Source organism: Pundamilia nyererei, unplaced genomic scaffold (genome assembly GCF_000239375.1).
Source record: "Pundamilia nyererei isolate P.nyererei 1_Seehausen unplaced genomic scaffold, PunNye1.0 scaffold00245, whole genome shotgun sequence".
In the NCBI taxonomy this organism is placed as follows: Eukaryota; Metazoa; Chordata; class Actinopteri; order Cichliformes; family Cichlidae; genus Pundamilia; species Pundamilia nyererei.
Window position 1 is genome coordinate 675,101 of NW_005187646.1, and position 22,124 is coordinate 697,224.

The 22,124-nt window shown below is 39.4% G+C and overlaps 1 protein-coding gene across 1 annotated transcript; it reads right to left on the minus strand.

The window, feature by feature from the left end:
• Positions 1 to 1,835: 1,835 nt before the first annotated feature.
• LOC102216091 (sodium/potassium-transporting ATPase subunit alpha-1-like) lies at positions 1,836 to 19,820 on the minus strand. The gene is made up of 23 exons (XM_005749456.1): positions 19,740 to 19,820; positions 19,177 to 19,287; positions 16,472 to 16,531; positions 16,035 to 16,136; positions 15,830 to 15,931; positions 15,511 to 15,624; positions 15,181 to 15,315; positions 14,652 to 14,769; positions 14,278 to 14,546; positions 13,875 to 14,183; positions 12,985 to 13,119; positions 12,555 to 12,747; positions 12,234 to 12,409; positions 11,987 to 12,123; positions 11,431 to 11,581; positions 11,178 to 11,346; positions 10,949 to 11,103; positions 10,734 to 10,854; positions 8,994 to 9,139; positions 8,730 to 8,860; positions 3,697 to 3,798; positions 2,753 to 2,844; positions 1,836 to 2,029 (listed from the first exon to the last, which is right to left on the minus strand). Exons 1-23 carry the CDS (start codon positions 19,749 to 19,751, stop codon positions 2,001 to 2,003), a joined length of 3,069 nt encoding a protein of 1,022 aa, XP_005749513.1. The 5' UTR covers positions 19,752 to 19,820; the 3' UTR covers positions 1,836 to 2,000.
• Between the last annotated feature and the right edge of the window lie 2,304 nt (positions 19,821 to 22,124).

The window sequence follows — 22,124 nt, forward strand, 5'->3', positions numbered from 1 at the left end:
TCACGTAATAGCCATGTAGTTATAAAGTTGTAGGAAAATACTGTCATGAACCACGAGTAATGAATAAACTGCATAATCTAAACTGAGCTTGAAGGACAAATACAGTTTTGTATTACAATTTATTTTGTAAATACTGATACACTGATCTGTGCTAATATTTACAATAAGAAACCACAGTTTTGTATTACCAGGAGCACACTGGGAGCTTCCATCTCACAAATCTAGCTTCCAGCGCTTTGCTGTTATTTATAAAATTCATTCATCATTTCTTGCAACATAAAGAAAACATTCTTTCTTAACTCATATTTTTACTTCCCAGGTTGAAGATTCACAGCTGCCTCCAAAGAGGTGAGATTGTCTAAAGAGAAGATGCTCCACTGAGTTGTCTGCGACAATGGTCAGAACCTGGATAGTGCATCATGATGGAGTTGTTTAATACAACAGAACTAAACATGGCACTGATTGGTGATCCATTAAACTCCATTACATAGGTGATATTTATTTTTCATTTACCGTGTGTTTCTTTGGAATTTGTTGATTATATCTTCTTTTATGCTTTTCTTTTTTACAGCTTATGTCCAAAGATTTAAACAGTTTGTCCTCATTGGCAGTACTTTAGCAAAAGTCTATGACCTGTTTGCCTAAATTATTATCATTATTATTAGTATTCTTTTTTTATCAAAGAAGGCAAAGAACATCCAGTCACATGACAATACAACTACTAACTTCATGCTCATTACCCATGCATGGTTCAGTTGAAATAAACTCCAGAAAACTGATATCTATTCACCTTTTTGTTATAATTTACATAAAGTATTACATCTTACATTGTAATACTGTATACAGACAACTTGTGTAATGCATTCATCTAGTTTCTAATCATATATACATTCATAATTAAAATAATACTCACAGCAAAGGCAACATTTCTTTCTTTAAATGTCTTTAAATATATAAGAAATGATCTTGCAACTGATTTTGAAGTTATGTTACTTCAGGAAATACCAAAAGCAGCAGCGCTAGTGTTTAAAAACAAAAACAAAAGTCCGAGTTGAGGTTTTCTGAGGAGAAGATGTAGGTTTCTCTTCCAAACATGGACAAAGTTAAATAGAAATATAAATTTAATTGGTTTCGTTGATATGTTACTGGGAACCAAAAGGTTTGCAGCTATGACTGGAAACCCCACCTCAGCGTTCCTGTTGTTAGCAGAAATCTAAAGCAAAGCTATAAAGTTTAGCTGAGATATTTAAGATTTAATGAATGATCAGGAAACTCAATGCACCTGAAATGACCTTGTGATCTCTAACTGCTCATCAGATTATTAGAAACAAAAGTAAACTTCATAAATGACTGGCCTGGAGCCAAAGAACGCTTTTGACTCTGATGTCCCGCACTAAACAAATATGTGCATTTTCTGTGTACTGGAGTGTGCAGTGAGCAGGAAAGGTTGTCTTAATGGCTGGCCGATGCAGGTTGTTGGATGTGACGTTTATGATTCTTTGTAGCCACTTGGCTATGCATGGTGCAGGGTGAGGTGGAGATGAGGTTGTTAAAGTACAAGGGGAGGGATTTTGTAAAATACTAGGAGGACAAGGAAAACATTTAAAATCTCAGAAATGAATGTGAGGATTACACAACTTAGTGTCCATAAAGTAGCAGGTGCCCCTAAACAAATCATCTCTAACTTCTTCTCAGAAAGTTAAAAACTTTGGAGAGTATTCACAGGCAAGACACTGAACCTTGGGGAAAAAAAACCCTGAGACAGTTTTTTTCCCCACTTTTAACATAACAAAGAAACTTACAAGAAAACTGAATAAAAATGCAGACAGCCTTGATTTTAGATTAGAAATACTTTATTTCGGTACACACATTCATAAAGATATTCTTAATCTATCCATGCTTTGTGGTGTTTTTAGAGCTATAGTATCTCTAACAAACACTTAAGATAACATTAAGTAGTGATGAAACACACACTGCCTTCATGTCTGTCTCATGTTGGCTCAGTAGTATGTCTCCTTCTCCAACCAGCCTAAAAACCAAAGGAGACACGATTAGGGACATCATTTTTGTGAAAATTCAACTCACATTTTTTTTAAATTCTTTATGTTGTCCAAATGACAAAGATTTTTGATATAACTCTGTTGATTATGCATTTGTAATTAAATATGTAAAAGGCTTTAACATGGACAGTTTCACACAGCTGTATCAGAGCCAGCCCTGCATACAGGTTCTGCTTAGATTCAAGCATCGTGACTGACTTTAACTAGTGGAGTTTAGAGTTTACTTTGGTTTCTTAAGATATTTAAAACTTTTGGACTTTTAGTACCTTTTTCTTTGCTGATGCTTGTAGTCTCAAGGTTAGTTTAAATGTTAACTAATGTAAATACATTTGGTGGAAGGGCTAAAAGGATTGATATTTGATCATGATTTTTAGTTTTTAGTTTTAAACAAATTATTCATTAAAATTATTAATAATAATGGCATTGAAAACAGGATTTATATTAATATGTGTCCAAAAAAAGCTAATGGATTTTTATATATACGAGATGCTCTCGCTTAAATAGATGGGGCCAAATGGAACTTAATAACTTATTAACCTATTTCTAGTCAGAGAAATTCCAAAGAATTTATGTGCAAGTAATTTTTTTTTAAAATGGGTGAAAAAAGAAAGGGCTTTCATGAAGGAAAAAAATATGGATAAAAATGTGTCCTATGTGCCTCGTGTTTGGTCATTCCTGAATAAAACTCTTACCTCCTGGGTGGTGTCTGAGGATATATTTTCTGATTTCATCATAAAAGAAGAGAAGGAAGCCGTGCGGTAATCCACAGAACCACCATAATGGCCTAAGGTTTGGATGGACAGACAGAGACTGAATTACAACTACTACACTGACATTATTTCTTTGACGCTGCTGAAGTGACTGAGGACATCAGGTGAGGAGTCCAAGGACAAAGGGAAACTTGAGTGCCAGAAGATTATGGGGGAGGTCTGGACTGGCATGAATGGTTTAAGGTAAACAAAGAGCAGTGAAGTCAAATGTAGCGTGGAGTTGGTCAATGAACTAAATCTAACAGGTCTGACTAACAGGTCACAGAACTGCACAGATGTCTGTCACCTTTAGACATTTTCTGATGACTGCAGTAGTGGGAGGTATCAGAGAAGGTGGTGAGAGTACAGGACTGTGGTGGACAACTTTTGTACTTGGCATAACCATCTGCTGTTTAATGTGGAAAAGACTAAGGAACTGGTTGATGATAGGAGGAGGACATGAACATCAGCGACCCCTACTTACATCCGTGGGGTCTGTGTGGAGGACTTAAAACACAAAAGCCTTCTATTAGGGAGGGAAAAGCTATCTTCTTTTTCAGAGAAAACATCTGCCAGAAGATGAGCAGGATGATTTATGAGTCTGTGTTGGCCAGAGCCATACTGTATGATGCGATGCAGGGGCAGCAGATAACAGACTCAACTGATCCTGTCGATGTTATGGTGAATGTTGAAAACGACAGGAATTGGCTTGGGAACATGAATGCCCGTACATAAATGAAGATGGCAAAGGAAACAGCCACAAACACCACAGAGAAAAGGACAATTGTGCATTAGGAATTAGTCATTATAATTGCTGAATTTAAAAAAAAAATGCCTAGAAAGGGTATCTCTAAGCGTTCACACATTAGCTTATCTGCTTTACTCACTTCATAGGGTACATTTTCAGGGCAATGTCCATGCCTGGGCAGTATGACAGGAACACAGCAAGAGCCAGCTCCTCAAACATCCCAAAGATAAGGACATTGTTCCTGTACAAAAGAAAAATGTCAGTCAATATCAATAAAACTGAAACTATTTTTTAAATATTTGATTTGAGTGCTCTTTTTCTGTTCTGGAACTTGGTATATAGAATAGAATAGAATAGAATAGAATAGAATAGAATAGAATTCAACTTTTTTGTCATTGCACATGCACAGGTACAGGGCAACGAAATCCTTTGTTGTACTACATATATATTTAACATTGGCTCATTTTTTTTAATAAATAAAATATTAAGTTTCATGTATATCTATTTCAGCTTTTATGAAAGCTTTTAGCCTGATTTGTGGAATAATAAAATTTGAACCTGTTTGTGGAGCTTGTTCTTCAAATGGTTCGAGTTTTATACTTGTTCTAGGCTGTATGGATGCTGATGTCAGTCAGAAATGCTAAACAGAAGCCCCTGGTACTCCATCAACCCATTCATATGTCCATTCAGTGACACACCAGCCAAGGAACAAGCTCTGGAAATGGACAATTCTGTTCTGAGACATATGAAGCTGGAAACACTGGCAACCATAGTCACTTGTCTTCCAGGGCCCAGAGAAGGCGGCATTGAGGGAAATTTTAATCTGCTGCCCAACTTAAATTCTGTAAAATTATAATTCACGTCGGCAGTAATGAAGTCGATGTGCAACCACGCCAAAACAATGTTGGTAGTTTTCTCTGGTCCCCTCCTGAATCGGACCAGGAGTCACACATTTAGCTGAATGTTCTTAAATTGCTGACTGTCTGAGTGGTGTCCAAAAAAAACAATGTGGGCTTTATAGATAACTGGGAAACTTTCTGAAAGAAACAAAGTCTTGTTAGGAGAGACAGCCTCCATCCCACTTTGGATGGACCAGGTCTCATTTCTTAAAATCTGGAGTTTGGACCAGGAAGCAAAGTTGCGGTCTACACAGGCCAAGGGGAGAGTGTCGCAGCAATTTCCGGCTCATTAATCAACCAAAGAACCAGACAGATTTTTAATCATTTGAAAGCCTGATTCTTAACCGTGTCCACCCCAGCTGAAAAACTAAAAAAAAGAAAAAAGAAAAACAGTCTTATTTGTTATCATCTATCGTCCACCTGGGCCTTATTCAGAGTTTCTGTCTGATTTCTCCGACTTTTTATCCGATTTAGTGCTCAGCTCAGATAAAATCATTATTGTGGGTGATTTTAACATCCATGTAGATGCTAGAAATGCCTCATCATGGTGTTTAATCTGTTAGACTCAACTGACTTATTTCAAAATGTAAAAGAACGCACCCACCACTTCAGTCACACTGTAGATTTTGTTCTGACAAAGCGCACAGAAACTGAACATTTAACAGTGTGTCCTGAAAACCCTCTCTTGCCTGATCATTTCCTAATAATATTCAAATTTAGAATAATGGATTACACAGCGGTAGGGAGTAGATTTGATCACAGTAGATGTGAAATGGTATCTCAAAAATTTGGAAGATCATGATTTAGCCTGGAAAAGTAATCTGCTGCTTTATTTTTTAAAAAGCCCACCGTGAAGCTAGAACATCTTAATAATCATCACTGACTGAAGAAAATAAGAACAACCATAGTTTTCCCTTCAACGCTGTAGCCAGGCTGACAAAAAGGCAGAGCTCTGTTGAACCAACCATTCTTTTAACATTAGGCAGCAATAACTTCATGAATTTCAGGAAAGCCAAAACTAGGGAGCTAGGAATACAATAAACAGAAAAGGAACACGAGGGCTAGCACGACAACAGGCAGAGAAAAAAACAGGGCTAAAATACACAGAGTAATAATAAGGGAATGAGACACAGGAGGGAAACAGAGCTGGGAGTAATCAAATACACACAAGACAGGGAGGAAGCAAAACTATTGTGGCCAACCTTTACATGGAGGAAGTGGGAAGGAAGGCTCTTGGCTCTTTTAAAGGGAGTGTACCCAGCCACTGGTACAGATATGTGGACGACACCTGGGTCAAAATCAAAACCCAAGAAGTGGAATCCTTCACTGCTCTTTTTAACGTTCACCAGGGAAGACACAAAGGATGACTGTTTGCCATTCCAGGACTGTGCCGCGCACATTGAAGGGAATGGAAAACGGAAGTTTACTGAAAGCCCACACACACAGACCAGAGCATCCTATTTGACTCCCACCACCCTCTGGAACACAAACCTGGAGTAATCAGGACCCTACACCACCAGGCAGAAAATGTTCCCTCTAAGCCTGAAGGAAAAAAGAGGGAACGCACACATGTAAAGGAAGCTCTGAAACATGTGGTAATCCTAATGGGGCTTTCATCAAGTCAGCAAAGATGCACAGAAAAGAAGGTCAGACACCAGCTAGGGAGGATCAGAAAGACAGACGTAACAACATTATCCTCCCCTATGTAGCCGGTGCATCAGAGTTTTCTCCAAGCACGACATCCCAGTTTACTTCAGACCCAGCAACACACTCAGACAGAAACTGGTTCATCCCAAAGACAAACTCCTAAACACAAACTTAGCGACATAGTGTGTGCCGAACAGTGTAGCGAGGAATGCTCAGACCTCTACATTGGAGAGACGAAACAGCCACTTCACAAGTGCATGGCACAACATAGAAGAGCCGCCTCCACAGGACAAGACTTGGCTGTCCATCAGGATCTAAAGGACAAAGGTCACTCTTTAGAGGATGCCAATGTCATATTTTGGACAGAGAAGACAGTTTGAAAGAGGAGTGAAAGAAACCATCTATGTCCGCTGTGAATGGCCATCTTTGAACAGAGGCAGTGGTTTACACCAACTGTCTGCCATCTGTAATCCAGTTATGAGATCCCAGATGCCTTAACGTCCACTCAGATGCTTTTTTTTGCAAGCTCCTTAGACCAAAACTGAACACAATGAGCACTAGAAGAGGGACTTTCAAAATAAAACAGGAAACATGAGACATTCACAAAGAAGCGGACTTGACCCTGAGACAGGGAGACATGACTGACTGAGGAGACACAGGAGATGCACAAACATAGAGACAATGGTACCTGACATGAAACGAAGAACACAGGGAAGGCGCAGAGTAAACACAGGCACAGAGACTATACACAAGCTATAATAAACACTGACACCCAAAACCACGAATAACACTAAATCAAAGAATATTACTTAAACTTGAAATACAAACACTGGGTGAAGGTTACAAGTGATCATCTTATCGCTGTGCTTTCCTGCTAGACAAGAGAGTTTAATCCTGTTGACCATAACATTTTATTACAGCAATTAGAGCGTGCTGTAGGCATTAAATATGCTGTGCTTCCCTTAGGTCAGCGGGTCTCATACTTTTGACATAATTCCCCACATGGCAGGAAGAAATATTTTCACGCCCCATCTAAACATCTAAACTAGCTGAGCCTTTATTTAGATAATAAACTAATTCACAATGAATCATTCAGTAATTATTTTTAAACTGCTTTCATTTTAAACAGCTATTTGTAACTTTTGTCAGCAGACTGCTTCATTAGTCTGCACCACTTCTTCGAAAAAGCAACAAGTTAAACAGAATGTGAATATAGAAAAATAAAGTTCAGTCTTATAAAAAAAAGAAATCCAGAAACTTGTGAACAGAGATAAAAACACGTTTAAAATAGAATGACTCCTGTCTCAGAGTGATGCTGAAAAACTTGTTCGTGGATTTACTACTTCCAGGCTGGACTACTGTAATTCATTATTATCAGGATGTCTGAAACCTTCAGTTGATCCAAAATGCAGCAGAAGAGTACCAACAGAGACTAGAAAGAGAGAGCATATTTCTTACATATTTTTTGTCTTCATTGGCTCCCTGTTAAATCCAGAATGAAATATTAAAACCTTCTCTTCAAATACAAGGTCTTGATCAATCAGTGCCCATCTTATCCTAATGACCTTACACTACCATATCACACCATTAAAACTCTTTGCTCTCAGGCTGCGTGAGAGAGTATTTAAAAGTAGAACGGGAGACAGAGCCTTCAGCTTTCTGTCATGGTCCAGCAGCCCTCATCGCTCGACCTGCCCGTTGTGTCTGAGTGTGTGTTTTTGCTGCTACTCCCCTCACATCTCTCTCTCCCTGTTGTGTGTGCTTTTGTGTGGGACTTTTGCATCCCTGGAGGTTTTGGCGCTGAGTATTGTTCAGAGCTGAAGTGTTCACTCACTGGAGTCAGCCACACCTGCTGCTCATCTGTTGCTGCCATCTGCAGCTGATTACCGTCATCGGCAGCATCCCTACTTAACAGTGTATTGAACTCGTCAGTATGGCAGTGGATTGCTTAATGAAAACCTTGTTTGCTGGTGGATTGCCTAGCCATCACCAGTGTGTTTTGTCTTCACTATGAATCTGGAGCTGAGTTGTTTTCATGGGAGTGGAGCCAGTGTTTTGGAATTGGAGTTGCTGTTTCACGATTCCCACCATGGACACAAGCACTGTTTGGGATTTGGGAGAAATCGCCATGGGAACCACAGTGCTGGGACTTGCGCATTTTTTAACCCTGTAAATAAACTCACTGTCTTTTCTTGGAGGAGTTCTGCATTTGGGTCTCATTACCTCAAACCTGACGCTTTCAGACCCCTCTTCCTTGGAACCAGCTCATGAAATAGGGCTAAGCTACCCATGATGCATTGTTATTTTTCATCTTTGGCTCTCTTCCACAGCATGTCTTTGTCCTTGCTTTCTCCCCTCAACCTAACTGGTATTTCCCCCCTGAGCCTGGTTCTGCAGGAGGTTTCTTCCTGTTAAAAGGGAGTTTTTCCTTCCCCCTCTTGCCAAAGTGCTTGCTTGTAGGGGGCCATATGATTTGGGTGTTTTTCTTTGTTTTATTGTAGGGTCTTTACCTTATGATATAAAGCGCCTTGATGCAAATGTTTTTGTGATTTGGCACTTAATACAATTGAATTGAAAAGTTCTATCACACCCATTGGAGCTCTTTCGGATCTTGATGTATACGTACTTCATTCCTTGCTGCAAAATAGAGTTCCTCCTTGTTTTACAGATGAGCAGATCAGCCACCTGGACAATCACAATACTGGAGAAGAAGGCTGTGTGGCAGGTGAACTCCAAGATCTTTCTGCTCTCATATGTCTGGTGTATAAAAAAAGAGATGAAAAGATTGGAATGTTTTTGATTTTGAGCACTGAAACTTCAGTGGACTGTACCGTAAAGTTTGATCATTTTCACAGTCCAAAGTACAGCTAGTAACACAAGTCAGACTGACCCACTCCTGCCCATAGCTGTCTTCTAGGTCATTTAGAAATCTGTTATCCCAGAAGATTCTAAGTCCCATGAGATCCAAGGGCAAAAAACCATTTTCAGCCAGGACGACAAAATATGTGAAGAAGCCAGCTGAGGCCTGTATCATGCCTACCATGAAGAAAACAACAGAAAACGTCAATGGATTCTTATCAGAGAAAGTTAGAACTTTTTATTTTACAACTGTGGCAGTTTCTTCATAAATAAACATGAACAAATATGACACGTCAATGTCATTCTATGCAAAGCCAAGGTAAATAGATATAATGGACAGAGAATTCAAAGATTATGACACAGAACCAAACCACAGCAGGAAATATTTGGGAATACTTTACAAATGTGATATTGAAATTGATCACAAAATGTTACTTTAAAAAAACAAACAATTATTGTTAATTGAATTTGGACCTATTAAGTTTCTTCAATCTTCATTCTTAAACATCTTCCTTTTTGAACATTTTTCAAATGAGAAACTTTTTACAAACTTTGTATTGTTACTTTTGCGACAATTGTGACCAGAGAATGGTACAAGAATGCACACACAAGAAGGCCCTGAGTAAATGTGGTTATCCCAACTGAATATTTCTCAAAGCTGGGAAGGCACCAAAGGAAAGCTCCAGCTGATCCAGGAGAGAAGGACAACCGCAGTCGAAGCCAAAACCCGTACTGATCCCATACGTGTCAGGAGTATCGGAGCAGTTGAGACACATTTTTTTCTAAACACTGTGTCTTTGCAGCTTTTAAACCCCAAAACACGCTGCGCCAAAAATTGGTCCACCCCAAGGATCAGGTCCCCTGACACAAACAGAGTAACATAGTGTAAACTGTTAAGTGCCAAGAGGATAGCCAGGATTTACACATCGGGGAAATCAAACCGGGCAGCATGGTGGCACGGTGGTTAGCACTGTTGCCGCACAGCAAGAAGGTCCTGAGTTCAATTCCTCCATCAGGCCGGGGTCTTTCTGTGTGGAGTTTGCATGTTCTCCCCGTGTTTGCGTGGGTTCTCTCCGGGTACTCCGGCTTCCTCCCACCATCCAAAGACATGCAGCTTGTGGGGATAGGTTAATTGATTGATCTAAATTGTCACTAGGTGCGAGTGAGTGTGAATGGTTGTCTGTCCCTGTGTGTTGGCCCTGCGACAGACTGGCGACCTGTCCAGGGTGTACCCCGCCTTTCGCCCTATGACAGCTGGGATAGGCTCCAGCGCCCCCCGCGACCCTGAAAAGGATAAGCGGAAGCGAATGGATGGAAATCAAACCACCTCTGATGAAGCGGATGGCACAAGAGTGAAGAGCTACCATCTTACAATGCTGTGACTGCAGCCATTACCCAACTCTCTGTGAATGGTACTCATGGCCATTGATCAGTGGTTGTTGATCAATAATCAATAATAATGACAATTTGCATATTAATGATCATGAAACTGACCTCACTGTCCAGTTTTCATTTAATGTTGCTAGTTTTATAAGTTATGCAAATGTACCATTTTATAACGTTGGAGACTTCTTCCATCTCAGTCAGTTGAGACAGAAGAAGACACTTGGATGAGTGATGAAACATTTCTCCTACTGAAAACGGGACGTCCTGATTAACAGAATCAACTTTTGGGGATTTCTTTACCTGTATGATGGAGCATGCATCAAGACATAATACAGCAAATAGGAACAGAATAATTAAAGGTTTAAAAGTATAAATAATGTGTTACCAATCTGTCCATAAGCCATACTGATGAGTCTCTCGTTCACCAGCCTGTCTGATGCATTTCTGGGCTGTCTCTTCATGATGTCACTCTCAGCTTGTTCATAAGCCAAAGAAATTGCAGGGACCTGTGACACCACAAGTAAACAAAATCAACCCATAACTGCATTATCTACCATTTGAACCTCTACATAGAGCAGGATGAAGAGCCAAACAGCTCACCAAATCAGTTCCCAGATCAATACAGAGGATGGTGACAGTTCCCAGGGGCAGAGGGATGTTGGCGATCACAAAGAGGAGGAAGGGTGACATCTCAGGGATTTTACTGGTCAGAGTGTAGGCGATGGACTTCTTCAAGTTGTCAAAGATCAGACGGCCTGAACAAAGTAATTTAGCAGATTCAGTGATGCTTTGTATTTTATATAATTCGACATTTTTCCCAAGGTCTTACCTTCTTCCACTCCAGTTAAAATGGAGGCAAAGTTATCATCCAGCAGGATCATGTCAGCAGCCTGTTTGGAGACATCAGATCCAGCGATGCCCATGGCAACACCGATGTCAGCTTTCTTCAGAGCTGGAGAGTCGTTCACACCATCACCTGTCACGGCCACAATGGCTCCCTGTACAAGGAATAAAGTGTTTTTTACAAGTCACAAATAAAACACTTGTCAAACTGTGTCTGTGAGAATCCCCCCGATGCTCACCTGTCTCTGGCATCCTTCCACAATGATCAGTTTCTGTTGAGGGGAGGTCCTGGCAAATACAATTTCAGTGTGGTTCCTCAACACATCGTCAATCTCCTCTGGGGTCATGTCTTTAAGCTCCCCACCATGGATGACACAGGCCTTAGCATCCCTGTAGATTAGATTACAACAGTGTAAGTATAACAGCAGTTGTTATCCAACGTCCTGCGTCTGAGCACAGGGCATGATGAAGACAAGATGAAAGCATTGGTATAGAACAAAGACTGAATCAACCCTGGCAAAAAAAGAAAAAAAAGATGGTATGTTAAGCAAAAAGCAACATTAAAAAATATTTGACTTCAGAAAATGTTGGATTCCCGCTGCATATGAATCACATTTTCCCCCCACACAACAGAAGTGTTATTACACTTGTATTACAAAGAATAAAAGTATCAGAGAAAATAGAGTATTTTCAAGTAAAAGGCATTTTTGCTTTACAGATTACATGACCTCTGTTTATGAACAGCAGCTACTTATCCTTAAAGTTAGCTAAATAAATCTTGATAAGAGAACTAACCTAGGGTTGACCTCTGAAACTGGAACATTCAAACGGGCAGCAATGTCTTCAACAGTCTCATTGCCTTCTGAGATGATACCCACACCTCTAGCAATAGCCTTGGCTGTAATTGGATGGTCACCTGTGATCATGATGACCTGCAAGGATTGAGTAGATAAAATGTTTAAAGTTTATGTGCAGAATTTGTTTTATAAACTATATCCAAAAAAATCACAATTTGAGATGTTCTTTCAAACAGTTATCATACCTTGATTCCAGCACTCCTGCATTTACCAACAGCATCGGGCACAGCAGCACGAGGAGGGTCAATCATGGACATGAGGCCGATGAAGCACAGGTTCTCAGTGGGGAAGTTCACATCATCAGTGTCAAAAGCAAAGCCTTCTTTGAACTGGTCATCAGGCAAGTGATAGTGGCAGAAACCTATAAGGCACAAATAAAATGCGATTGAGATTCAATTGTCTGTTCAGAATCAATCAGAATTTGTATCTGTTATGGTCTGGGAGGAAAGCTGCCTCGTTTCTCTCTGTACTGTACTCAACATGGTTGAAATGAAAATAAACTGTACCCAAAACTCTCTCTCCAAGACCTCCCAACTCAAGATAGGCGCTATTGAAGGCATCTTTTAGTTCGCCGTCCAGAGGCTGCTCTTTGCCGTCAAGCATGATGGTGGTGCAGCGATCCAAAATCCTCTCTGGAGCTCCTTTCATCACCAGCAGATGTTTGGTTTCTCCGGGGGTTGTGTTCTTATGAATAGAGAGCTGTAGGACAGCAGAAAGGCTGGATTTAAATGCAGGTCTTATCTATACTATCAGTGGTTTATGTAATGCAAAATGACTATGTTGTTCTACACTCTTGTGCCCATAACTGTTTATCAAAGATGGGCACAGCTTCCAGGGCTCAGGTGGACTCTTAGGTGGAGTCACATATATAAACTAACATACAATCTTTATATACAATATCATTTAAAATTTTAATACATTGTGTGGATTGTTTACCTGGTATTTGTTTGTGGAATTAAAGGGAATCTCAGCAATTTTGGGGTATTTTTCTCTCATTTCACTAACAGATCCACAGCACAGCTCGATACACTTCAGCAAAGCAGCTTCTGAGGCATCACCAGCGATATTTCTCTGTGGGTTTTAGCAAAACCAGAAACGGATTATATCGATCATGGATCAAGTCCCTTTTTTAATAACAATATATTTCAAATTAAAATGAATGAGCAATAAATAACAATATAATAGCTCGATTATTTGTTGGTGAATAAACAAATAAATTTACAACATTGACAAAAAGAAACCTGTAACCACACATATTATACAAATACTATTTGCAATAAATTACCCACCCTGTCACATTTAGTGGACTCACAGTGCAAGAAATACGTATGTCATATATGGTAGATCCAACAATCTCGCTGGCCACCTCTTGCAATGGCTCAAGCTGTATATTTAAAACATCTCCAAAAAGAAGATCAATACACCAGGTAATAAGCTCTGTCCATGCCTATGAGGACTTGTTCCACTAAAAAGCAAAAGTTACAAATATTTTTCTCCAATATTGAATTTAAGTATTTTCTGATGATCAGAATCAATGAACTAGAGCAACACATTTATGATGAGCTTATACTTTTGTGTTCAATCTATGCCATTGTTACCCCATCGTCGCAAACCCTATTGGAGCCTTGCTGTGTAAACTGACATGAATCTGACATGAAAATGTAACTGCACTCATACCGCTGTCAATGCACCAGCATGAATGCTGTCAGTAACATCTCCCAGTTGCATATGCTATGCTATAGATTCTGCAAAGATTTACTGCAGATGTGTAATTTATGCATTAGAATTTGATAATTAGAGGAGTTTTAAAGATGAAAGTTTCTCACCTTCAGAATGGGAACATCGTTTTGGCCAGCCAGGAAGACGGCACGGTTGCAGAGTCCGGCGATTCTGGACAGACCAGTCCAGGTGGGAGAGCTCTTTTGAAAAGCGACACCACTCTGGTTCTCAGTGGTATCGGCCTCATGGATCTGGTTGTCAAACCACATGTGAGCCACGGTCATTCTGTTCTGGGTCAGGGTGCCGGTCTTGTCAGAGCAAATGGTGGAGGTGGAGCCCAGAGTCTCGACAGCCTCTAGGTTCTTCACCAGGCAGTTCTTCTTGGCCATACGCTTAGCAGTCAGAGTCAGACACACCTACAGACAAAACGTAAGTTTTCAAAACTGTAAACTATGACAACAATAAATTGAAAGGTATTTAAAGAGAGTGTCATTAGACACCAAAACTCACAGTGACAGTAGCCAAGAGACCTTCTGGGACGTTGGCAACAATGATACCAATGAGGAAGATAACACCATCTAGCCAGCTGTATCCGAGGATGACGGAGAGGATGAAGAAAGTTACACCCAGGAAGACGGCCACTCCAGTGATGATGTGGATAAAATGCTCGATCTCAATGGCAATGGGAGTTTTTCCAGCTTCAAGACTGGAAGTAAGGGTGGCGATACGGCCCATGATAGTATTATCTCCAGTGTTAATGACGATTCCTCTGGCTGTGCCTGAACGGACAATTGAAATCCATTGATAATGGAACATGCTTGTGGGCAATATAATAAATATTATACATAAATTTCTCTATCAACCACAAGCTGTTCATACTCTACCTTCAACACAGTTAGTGGAGAAGAAAGCAATGTTCCTGGTTTCCAGTGGGTTTTCATGGGAGAAATCTGGAGAACGAGTCTGGGGCTCTGATTCACCAGTCAGGGAGGAGTTGTCCACCTGAGAGATTAAAAAGAAAGTAATACAGGTAAAACAAACACATGAATACTATTTAATAAATATGAATTTGACTTAAGGAATAAATGGGAACTGGTATGATGTTTGAATGAATAACAAAAATGCTACTCAGAATGAAGACCACCACATGCATCAATATACTTAGCAACTTAACATCCATGCATAAAAATGTTTCAGCTGAGCAATCAGCTTGCATGCACAAGATTAGCTAATCTAAACGGACTGAGGGCTGAGCTCGACTCTGTCGCCGGCCATAACTAAATTATGTCTAAAACTAACTAAACATCACAGCATGTCTTCTTCTCATTTAAATAAATAAATAAATAATAGTAGATATCAAACACATGCTCTACAAAAATGTTTGCTGGCATAAAGAGTATTTGAGATACAGACCTTGCAGCCATGAGCAGAGATGATTCTCAGATCAGCAGGGATCCTGTCTCCGCCTTTCACCTCCACTAAATCTCCAAGCACCACCTCCTCAGTGTTGATGCTTTTCTTCTCTCCGTCACGGATAACCAGGGCTTGCTATGAAATCAAAGATTTTAGGAATTTTTGATTAACCCGGTTTGAATTTAATGCCAACACCAAAATTTCAGATGATAAAATGTATCATCAGTGCAGAACTTTTCCCTTAAGACTGTGCAAAAATACTGCAGTTTCTTAATTCATATAAGCTGTAAATATGTTGAATTTACATTAGTTTTCCTTTCAGTGTCTCACCTGTGGGACCATGTTCTTAAAGGAATCCATAATCCTGGAGCTCTTGGCCTCTTGGTAGTAGGAGAAGCAAGCCGTGATCATGACCACAGCAGAAAGCACAACCCCTAGGTACAACTACATAAAGATAGAAGAGAGAGTTAGGTGGTACAGCAAACAGTGGTACAGATTGTTTATCTTCATGCATGCTCAATCATCCAGTGAAGGTAGTCCCAAAAAGTTGATTCTTTTCAACTGAAAAGGTTGCATCCAGATGAACAGGATCAACTTTTTGGGATGCACATTATTTAGTAGATAACAATTCAGATAAAGACTTGCTTACATTATCATTTCCAGGGTTCTCCTCTGAGGCAACCTGGATAGCGTAAGCCAAGAAGCAGAGGAATGCACCAATCCACAGCAGCATGCAGAAACCACCAAACAGCTGGAAACCAGAGGAAATAACATTCAGGCTTTGCTTGTTGTACTCACTTTTTTTGCATTTCTAATATCTGAATTCAAACACAGATTTGTGGTTTGACTCTCACCTGTTTGCAGAACTTGACCCACTCGGGTGTTGTGGGAGGAGGTGTGAGGGCGTTGGGGCCATCTCGGGCCAGGATCTCTTTTGCTTTGGATGAAGAAAGACCCTAAAAACAGTGTCAAAAGACCTGTCTGTACAAGTGGAGTACACTACAGTTCTTTCTTTACAGGTCCTATGACCCTTTTAATTGTGTGTTTTGTGGGTCGTTGAAGAGTGTTTTTATTTTAGTTATTTTTGTCGTGTCCATCTAATGTCGGAAAAAGAAGTCAGACTTGACTTTTTCGCAATCATTTCACAGTGTTTCTTGGATAATACACCTCCAATAATGGCATTACTTCACAAATAGCCTAGTAAGTTGACAAAGCATTGAATGCAAGAAAAATACACCGACTGCCAAATCTTCCCTCCCCTCTCTCCTTATCCCACATTTGGAGTGCTCACCCTTGTCAGGTCAGTTCCATATTTTCTGTGAAGTTCATCAAAGCTTAATTTGTGGTCATCCTAAGGTGAAACAAAGACAGAAAGAGACAGAGAGATGCATTTTTAAAAACAAGTCAAAATCCCAGTGATTGTGAAGCTGCAGCTATAATCTCCTTTGAGAAAAATCTTTTGTAAACTTCCCCGTGTCCTCCAGAGGGACACAGAGAGCACAAAAAAGACTAAAAACTGAGCATTGTGGCTACGTTTTGGTCCATGGAGGAAATTTAAGATTAGCTAAAGCAAACAGTCAAGTAAGACTAGAATCTGTCTGTGAATGGAAACAATGTTGCTGCTAATAACCACTCTTTTAATATCTGACTGATGTTTCCTCCCAAGAGTTTTGCTAATTTTTTTGACATTGCAGTTGAATTTCCCAGCAGGGGCGTCCATCCTCACAAACTTGTAGCTGAACTTTAATCAACATAAATTCTAATGAAAGAAATTAACATTGATTTCATGACGTTGATCATGCACATTTGTAATTAGCCCCAAAAATTTATTTCAGCAATTTCATTAGTGTCAAAGAACAACTTATTGTAGTCTTAATACAGAATACAAGACACAACAGGAACAATATTCTCTATCTGCATTTTGACTTGATGCAGCATGTCATATCTTATATATTAAAAAAACATATTTAAATACATACATATATATCTGACCAAAGTACCTCAAGGCTGTATGGTGACCCTTTGCTAAATGCTGTGTACACAACTTTGAAACCATCCGTACCTCCAACACTATTGTTACAATTGCGGATGACATGACTGCCATCTGACTTTTAACTGTAAGCAACAAAAACACATACAGGCAGGATGTTCACAATCTGACATCATGGCATGTGAGCAACATCTTGTCTCGAACTTCAGATGCCAGGTGGTCAGCATCACAAGGCACCTTTATTGTGATGACAACACCTCAGCAGTCGTGGGTAAAGCAACTTTTCTCTATATTTCTAAAGGAGATTAAGATAATATTGTTGATGCACTTGCACTGTTGTTTAAGGAAGTTGATCCAGTACTTATGTCATTATATGTGAAATTAGTATAAATGTAATTTTGGTATGCTTGTAAAATTACAATAAAGGTCTTTAACCTACAAGTTCACTTTGACTTTAAAAAATTAAAGTTTCAATCGTCTGCTGCTCTGAGTAGGTTGAATACAAAATGATGCATTTCATTAATATTTACTTGTTCAATGAGAAGTCTTCAGCTTGGATGAAGTGTGATCAGTCACATTTATAAGCAGTTTTTACAGTGACATGAGAAAACGGGTGTGGTTGCATGGTTCACCCAATAAGCCATTTTCCTTACCAAATGTGCCATAGATAATGTGAACATGCCATACACTACTGTTGCTACTATTGCAGCTCGAGAACACTTCTCCACTGATTTTGATGTTCCTACTCAAAAAAAACCACATTTTCATCATGTGTATATGGAACTGAGATGTCCTGTAGCACATCTTTGAGCTCAAGTTAAGATATAGGACAGTGATCATTAATATGCAACCAAGACGTGGCTTTAATCACCTAATAACAATCTGCTGGGTGGCATTGTGCAGGAAGGTCATTGGCTGGATTCAAGAAACTAGAACATCAATCATGTATGTACGCCAAATATTCATCACAATCCTTGTCAAGCTTGTCAATGTCAAGGTCATACAATCTTAACCTTGAGCATTATCTGGGTTAAGAACCACTATATTACTGTGTGTAAGTTTAAGTCAGTTCTGACTAATACTGGAGGAGGAATATTATTCTCGTGAACAGAACAGATGGATGGCAGAGAGCTTCCCATGGACTAAGCTCACCGGGCCTTCTGATGGACGAGCTTAAAATTATTCTCAAAATTATTTAACAGAATATCATCTTCTGTCAAAATAGCATATTTTCTAAAGTTGTTTTAGAAGCATACAAGAATCACCAGCAAAATATTTTAATCCTCTATTTGCTTTCTATTTGGTTACGAACTGACCTGGCCAAGGTCACTATCCCTCAAAACCCTGCAGGCACCATGTTATTGTTATGAAATAATTTGTCATCCCTTTGTTTGCCTTGTGATGCTTCCCCAGTGATGCAATTTCATCAGTGACCTTGAGAAGCGACCAAGACACCGGTTCAGAGCAAGAAAAGGCTGACAGCGGTGAAAACTAGCTGTTCTGCTGGTTGTCGGATATATCTACATGTGAATTCAAACCCACCTAAAACTTTATTAAAGTGATTTTATAAATATGGACAGTTGAATGATATAGGTTTACTGTATGTGGATACAAGATTAGATATAATTTAATAAAATAAAAAATAATATATAAATACAACCAGCTCCTTCACTCAGCATTTAAACCTTCTTTAGATAGCAAAACTTAAAAGTTCATTTATAACTGCCAACATCTTAACAACTTAACATGGGATGGTACACAACAATGTTTATGAAGTACAGCTTGGGCAGCCAGAGCTCATGCTCTAGCTGTAACATGGACTGATTAACGTTGTCCTTAAGTCCATTTCATGAAAGTCATTCCATTCAATGCCTCTTTCTTTCTTAATTAAGATGAATATTTGCACGTTACAAACTCTTTATAGCGTTTGCAGAAGTTGTGTTTGTGTGCTTGAGTGTTACCTGACAGATAATCACAGAGTGGCTGCACAAAAGAGGAGTACTCACCAGATCAACTTCTTTTTTCAGGTCCTCCGTATCCTTGGATTTTTGACCCTTCTTGGTTGTTTTGTCATCATTTTCTGAGGTGTTCGCCAGTTTGTAGTCATCATTCATTTGCTGGAATGAACAAAGTGGGACAAAATGAAGTTCTAAATAACATTCAAAACATGTGAGAAGATTTCCCTGAAGCGTCGTCTTCTATTTATTCAGAAAGCTGCAGAAAACCACCTTAATTATTATTATTTGTAATTACTGGTAATAATTAATAGATAATATATTGTTGATTGGCATGCTGTTAATCATTAGAACAGTGAATTCAAATTCGCATACATAATTTTAAAATAAGGTTTCAGATAGTTTTTAAAGCTGGAAGGTTTTGACATAAGAATGTGATATTAAGGTCCAATGAAAATATAAAAGCTTAACTGAAAACTCATAACCAAAAACTGAAATGAATTTAAAGCTAAAAAAAATGTAAAAAAAAAAAAAAAAAGTAAATTAAATTAAAGAGCCCAGACTTAGTCCAAATGAAGTCTAAACTCCAGGTTAAAACATGTGACAACACTTACTTTCGATCCCATGGTCGCAGTGCAGTCTCTATCCTTCAGTCTGCCCAGAGCAGAGACTATTGGTTACTCATTTTAGCCTACCTTTATACCTGGATAGGAGGAGCTTAAGGGAATGGTGGTTAGAGGACAAGGGATGAGCACAGTTGGGGAGGTCAGTGGTATAGGGAGGCAAGCTTCCATGATCTAAATGAACTCCTCCCACACCTGAGTTTTTGGTTCAGCCACTATCACTCATGCTTGTCAAGTACTAAGTAGGTCTTCCGTTTGATGACTTTGTTCACCTCTAGTATCCACTATTTTGTTTGAGGGATCCCACCACTGCAGTTTCAGGAAGAGAGGTGCAGAATATAGACCATTAAGACTCAGTAGCCCTCCTTCTCTCTCAGAATGCATCCTCATTATACATTTCAGCACATCAAGCCTGAATGTTGTTTGATTTTCACTTCATGAGTAGAGTGGATAGGCTCCATCCCCACTCTGAAAGTGGATGGATGGAGGGATTGAAGGATGGATGGTCTTATCAGGTCTCATCTAGTAATAAAATGCATGATCTGACTAGAGACATTTCAAATTTCTGTATTCTTGCACAAATCCACAATACAAAAAGACTTGCTGGTTCAGCCAGAATTTCATCACAGATCGATGGTGCAACCAAAGGAAAGTTGTAACCCTGATGACCCTTATGAAACCAACCTGTGATCTTCCTGCTTAGGAAGAAATGACTGTCCTTGATAGCTGGCTGGGACACTATGAGTTGTTGGATATGTTTGTTGTAAATTCATGACTGTATGCAATCACTGGATTTTGCAAGATGAGGAAGGAAATAGTAAAATGGAAGGGGGGGGGGGGGGTGAAACATGAAAAATCTCCAGTAGTATTATTAAAGAAGTGTATAAAGGCCAGTGAAAGGGTTGTTATTAACTCACTGGACCTAGATGACAGACTATTTGACTGTATAAAAATGCATACATAACTGCAGCATTAATTCCTTTCTCTTGTGATTCTGGAAATTTCTTAAAAATTAACACATCTGTCTGTGGAAGATGTTACAGAGATTAGAAACCTTGCTGAGATCATAGACGCTGACCACATTCCAGCAACAATTCAACAGCATATTTAAAACCCAAAAAAAAAATCACACATGGAAGATCAGTATGGAAGATAGTCCAAACCCATGGCTGGGTTGGCCAAGTAGTGCCGGTCACAAGCCTGGATACATGGGGAGGTTTCCATCAGCAAGGGCATCTAATTGCCAAATCAGACATATGGATCATCATGAGATGATCAGAATGAGACCTCCGTTCAAAATTGGTCTGGTATGGATTAACAACGACTGCCTATAGTTTTGTTGACCAGAAGGTGGAAATTGTTTGGCGGTAGACAGAGGAGGAGGAGGTAAAGGGAAAGGCGTGTTGGGAGGCAGAGAAGGAAGTGAGAGTAGGTACTTTAAATGGAGGGATGACTGGTGGATGACTGGTAAAGAGAGAGCTGGCTGATATGAAGAAAATGAAGGTAGTTTTAATGTCCGTGTAAGAAACCAGTTGGAAGGGAAGCAAGGCCAGAAGCATTAGATTCAAACTGCTTTGCGATCATGTACATAAAATGCAAAAATTTTATGTATATAAGTTTAGATTCGTTATTTATAGTTGGTTTACACAGCTTTGTGTATGTATGTGTAATGTGTATATATAGACACTTGTGTGTGTGAGATTTACATTGCTGTGCTTGAGAGCCACCATCTACCGGAACCAAATTCCCTGTATGTGTCTGCACATATACTTGGCCAATAAACACGATTCTGATTCTGATTCTGATTCCGATATCAGTTAGCGCATGTGTTCTTGTGAATCAAATGTATTATACAAGTATTTCTGAGCCACAGTGTCATCAAAGATCTATGGTGCAACCATACTTGTGACCCTGATGTCCCCTATGTAATCAGCACGTGATCTTCCTAATCAGGAAGGAAGGTTTGTCCTTGACAGCTGGCTCACTGGGCAGCTGGAAATAGTTGGATATGTCACAAAGCCATGACTATATGTAATCACTGGATTATGCAATGTGAGGTTGGAAAGAGAGAGCCAAGCAGAGGAAACATGGAGAAAATCAATTACAGAATACAGACACCTGTTTACAAGAAGAATATTAGGTATTAGTGAGGTTTTAGCAAGTGCTTAATCTATGATTTCTATATTATTACTCCTTAGTATGTCATTTATAAATATAGGTATTTTTCTCCATCTGTTAATGATGGGTCTATCTAGCACAAACCCCTCACTGGAACAATCAGAGACAATTCTACTACAATAGCAAAAAGCATTGGACACCAGGCAGAACTCTTTGTGTGATCTCGTGCACAAGGGAGAGAACTGTGAAGAGCGCTGC

What these genes read in the sequence shown, in the direction of transcription:
- LOC102216091 (XM_005749456.1), bottom strand. An exon ending in AGAACCCTGGAAATGATAAT is followed by an intron (nt 15,625 to 15,829) that starts GTAAGCAAGTCT and finishes ATCTTTATGTAG; the next exon opens with TTGTACCTAGGGGTTGTGCT. An exon ending in TTTAACTGGAGTGGAAGAAG is followed by an intron (nt 11,104 to 11,177) that starts GTAAGACCTTGG and finishes TACTTTGTTCAG; the next exon opens with GCCGTCTGATCTTTGACAAC.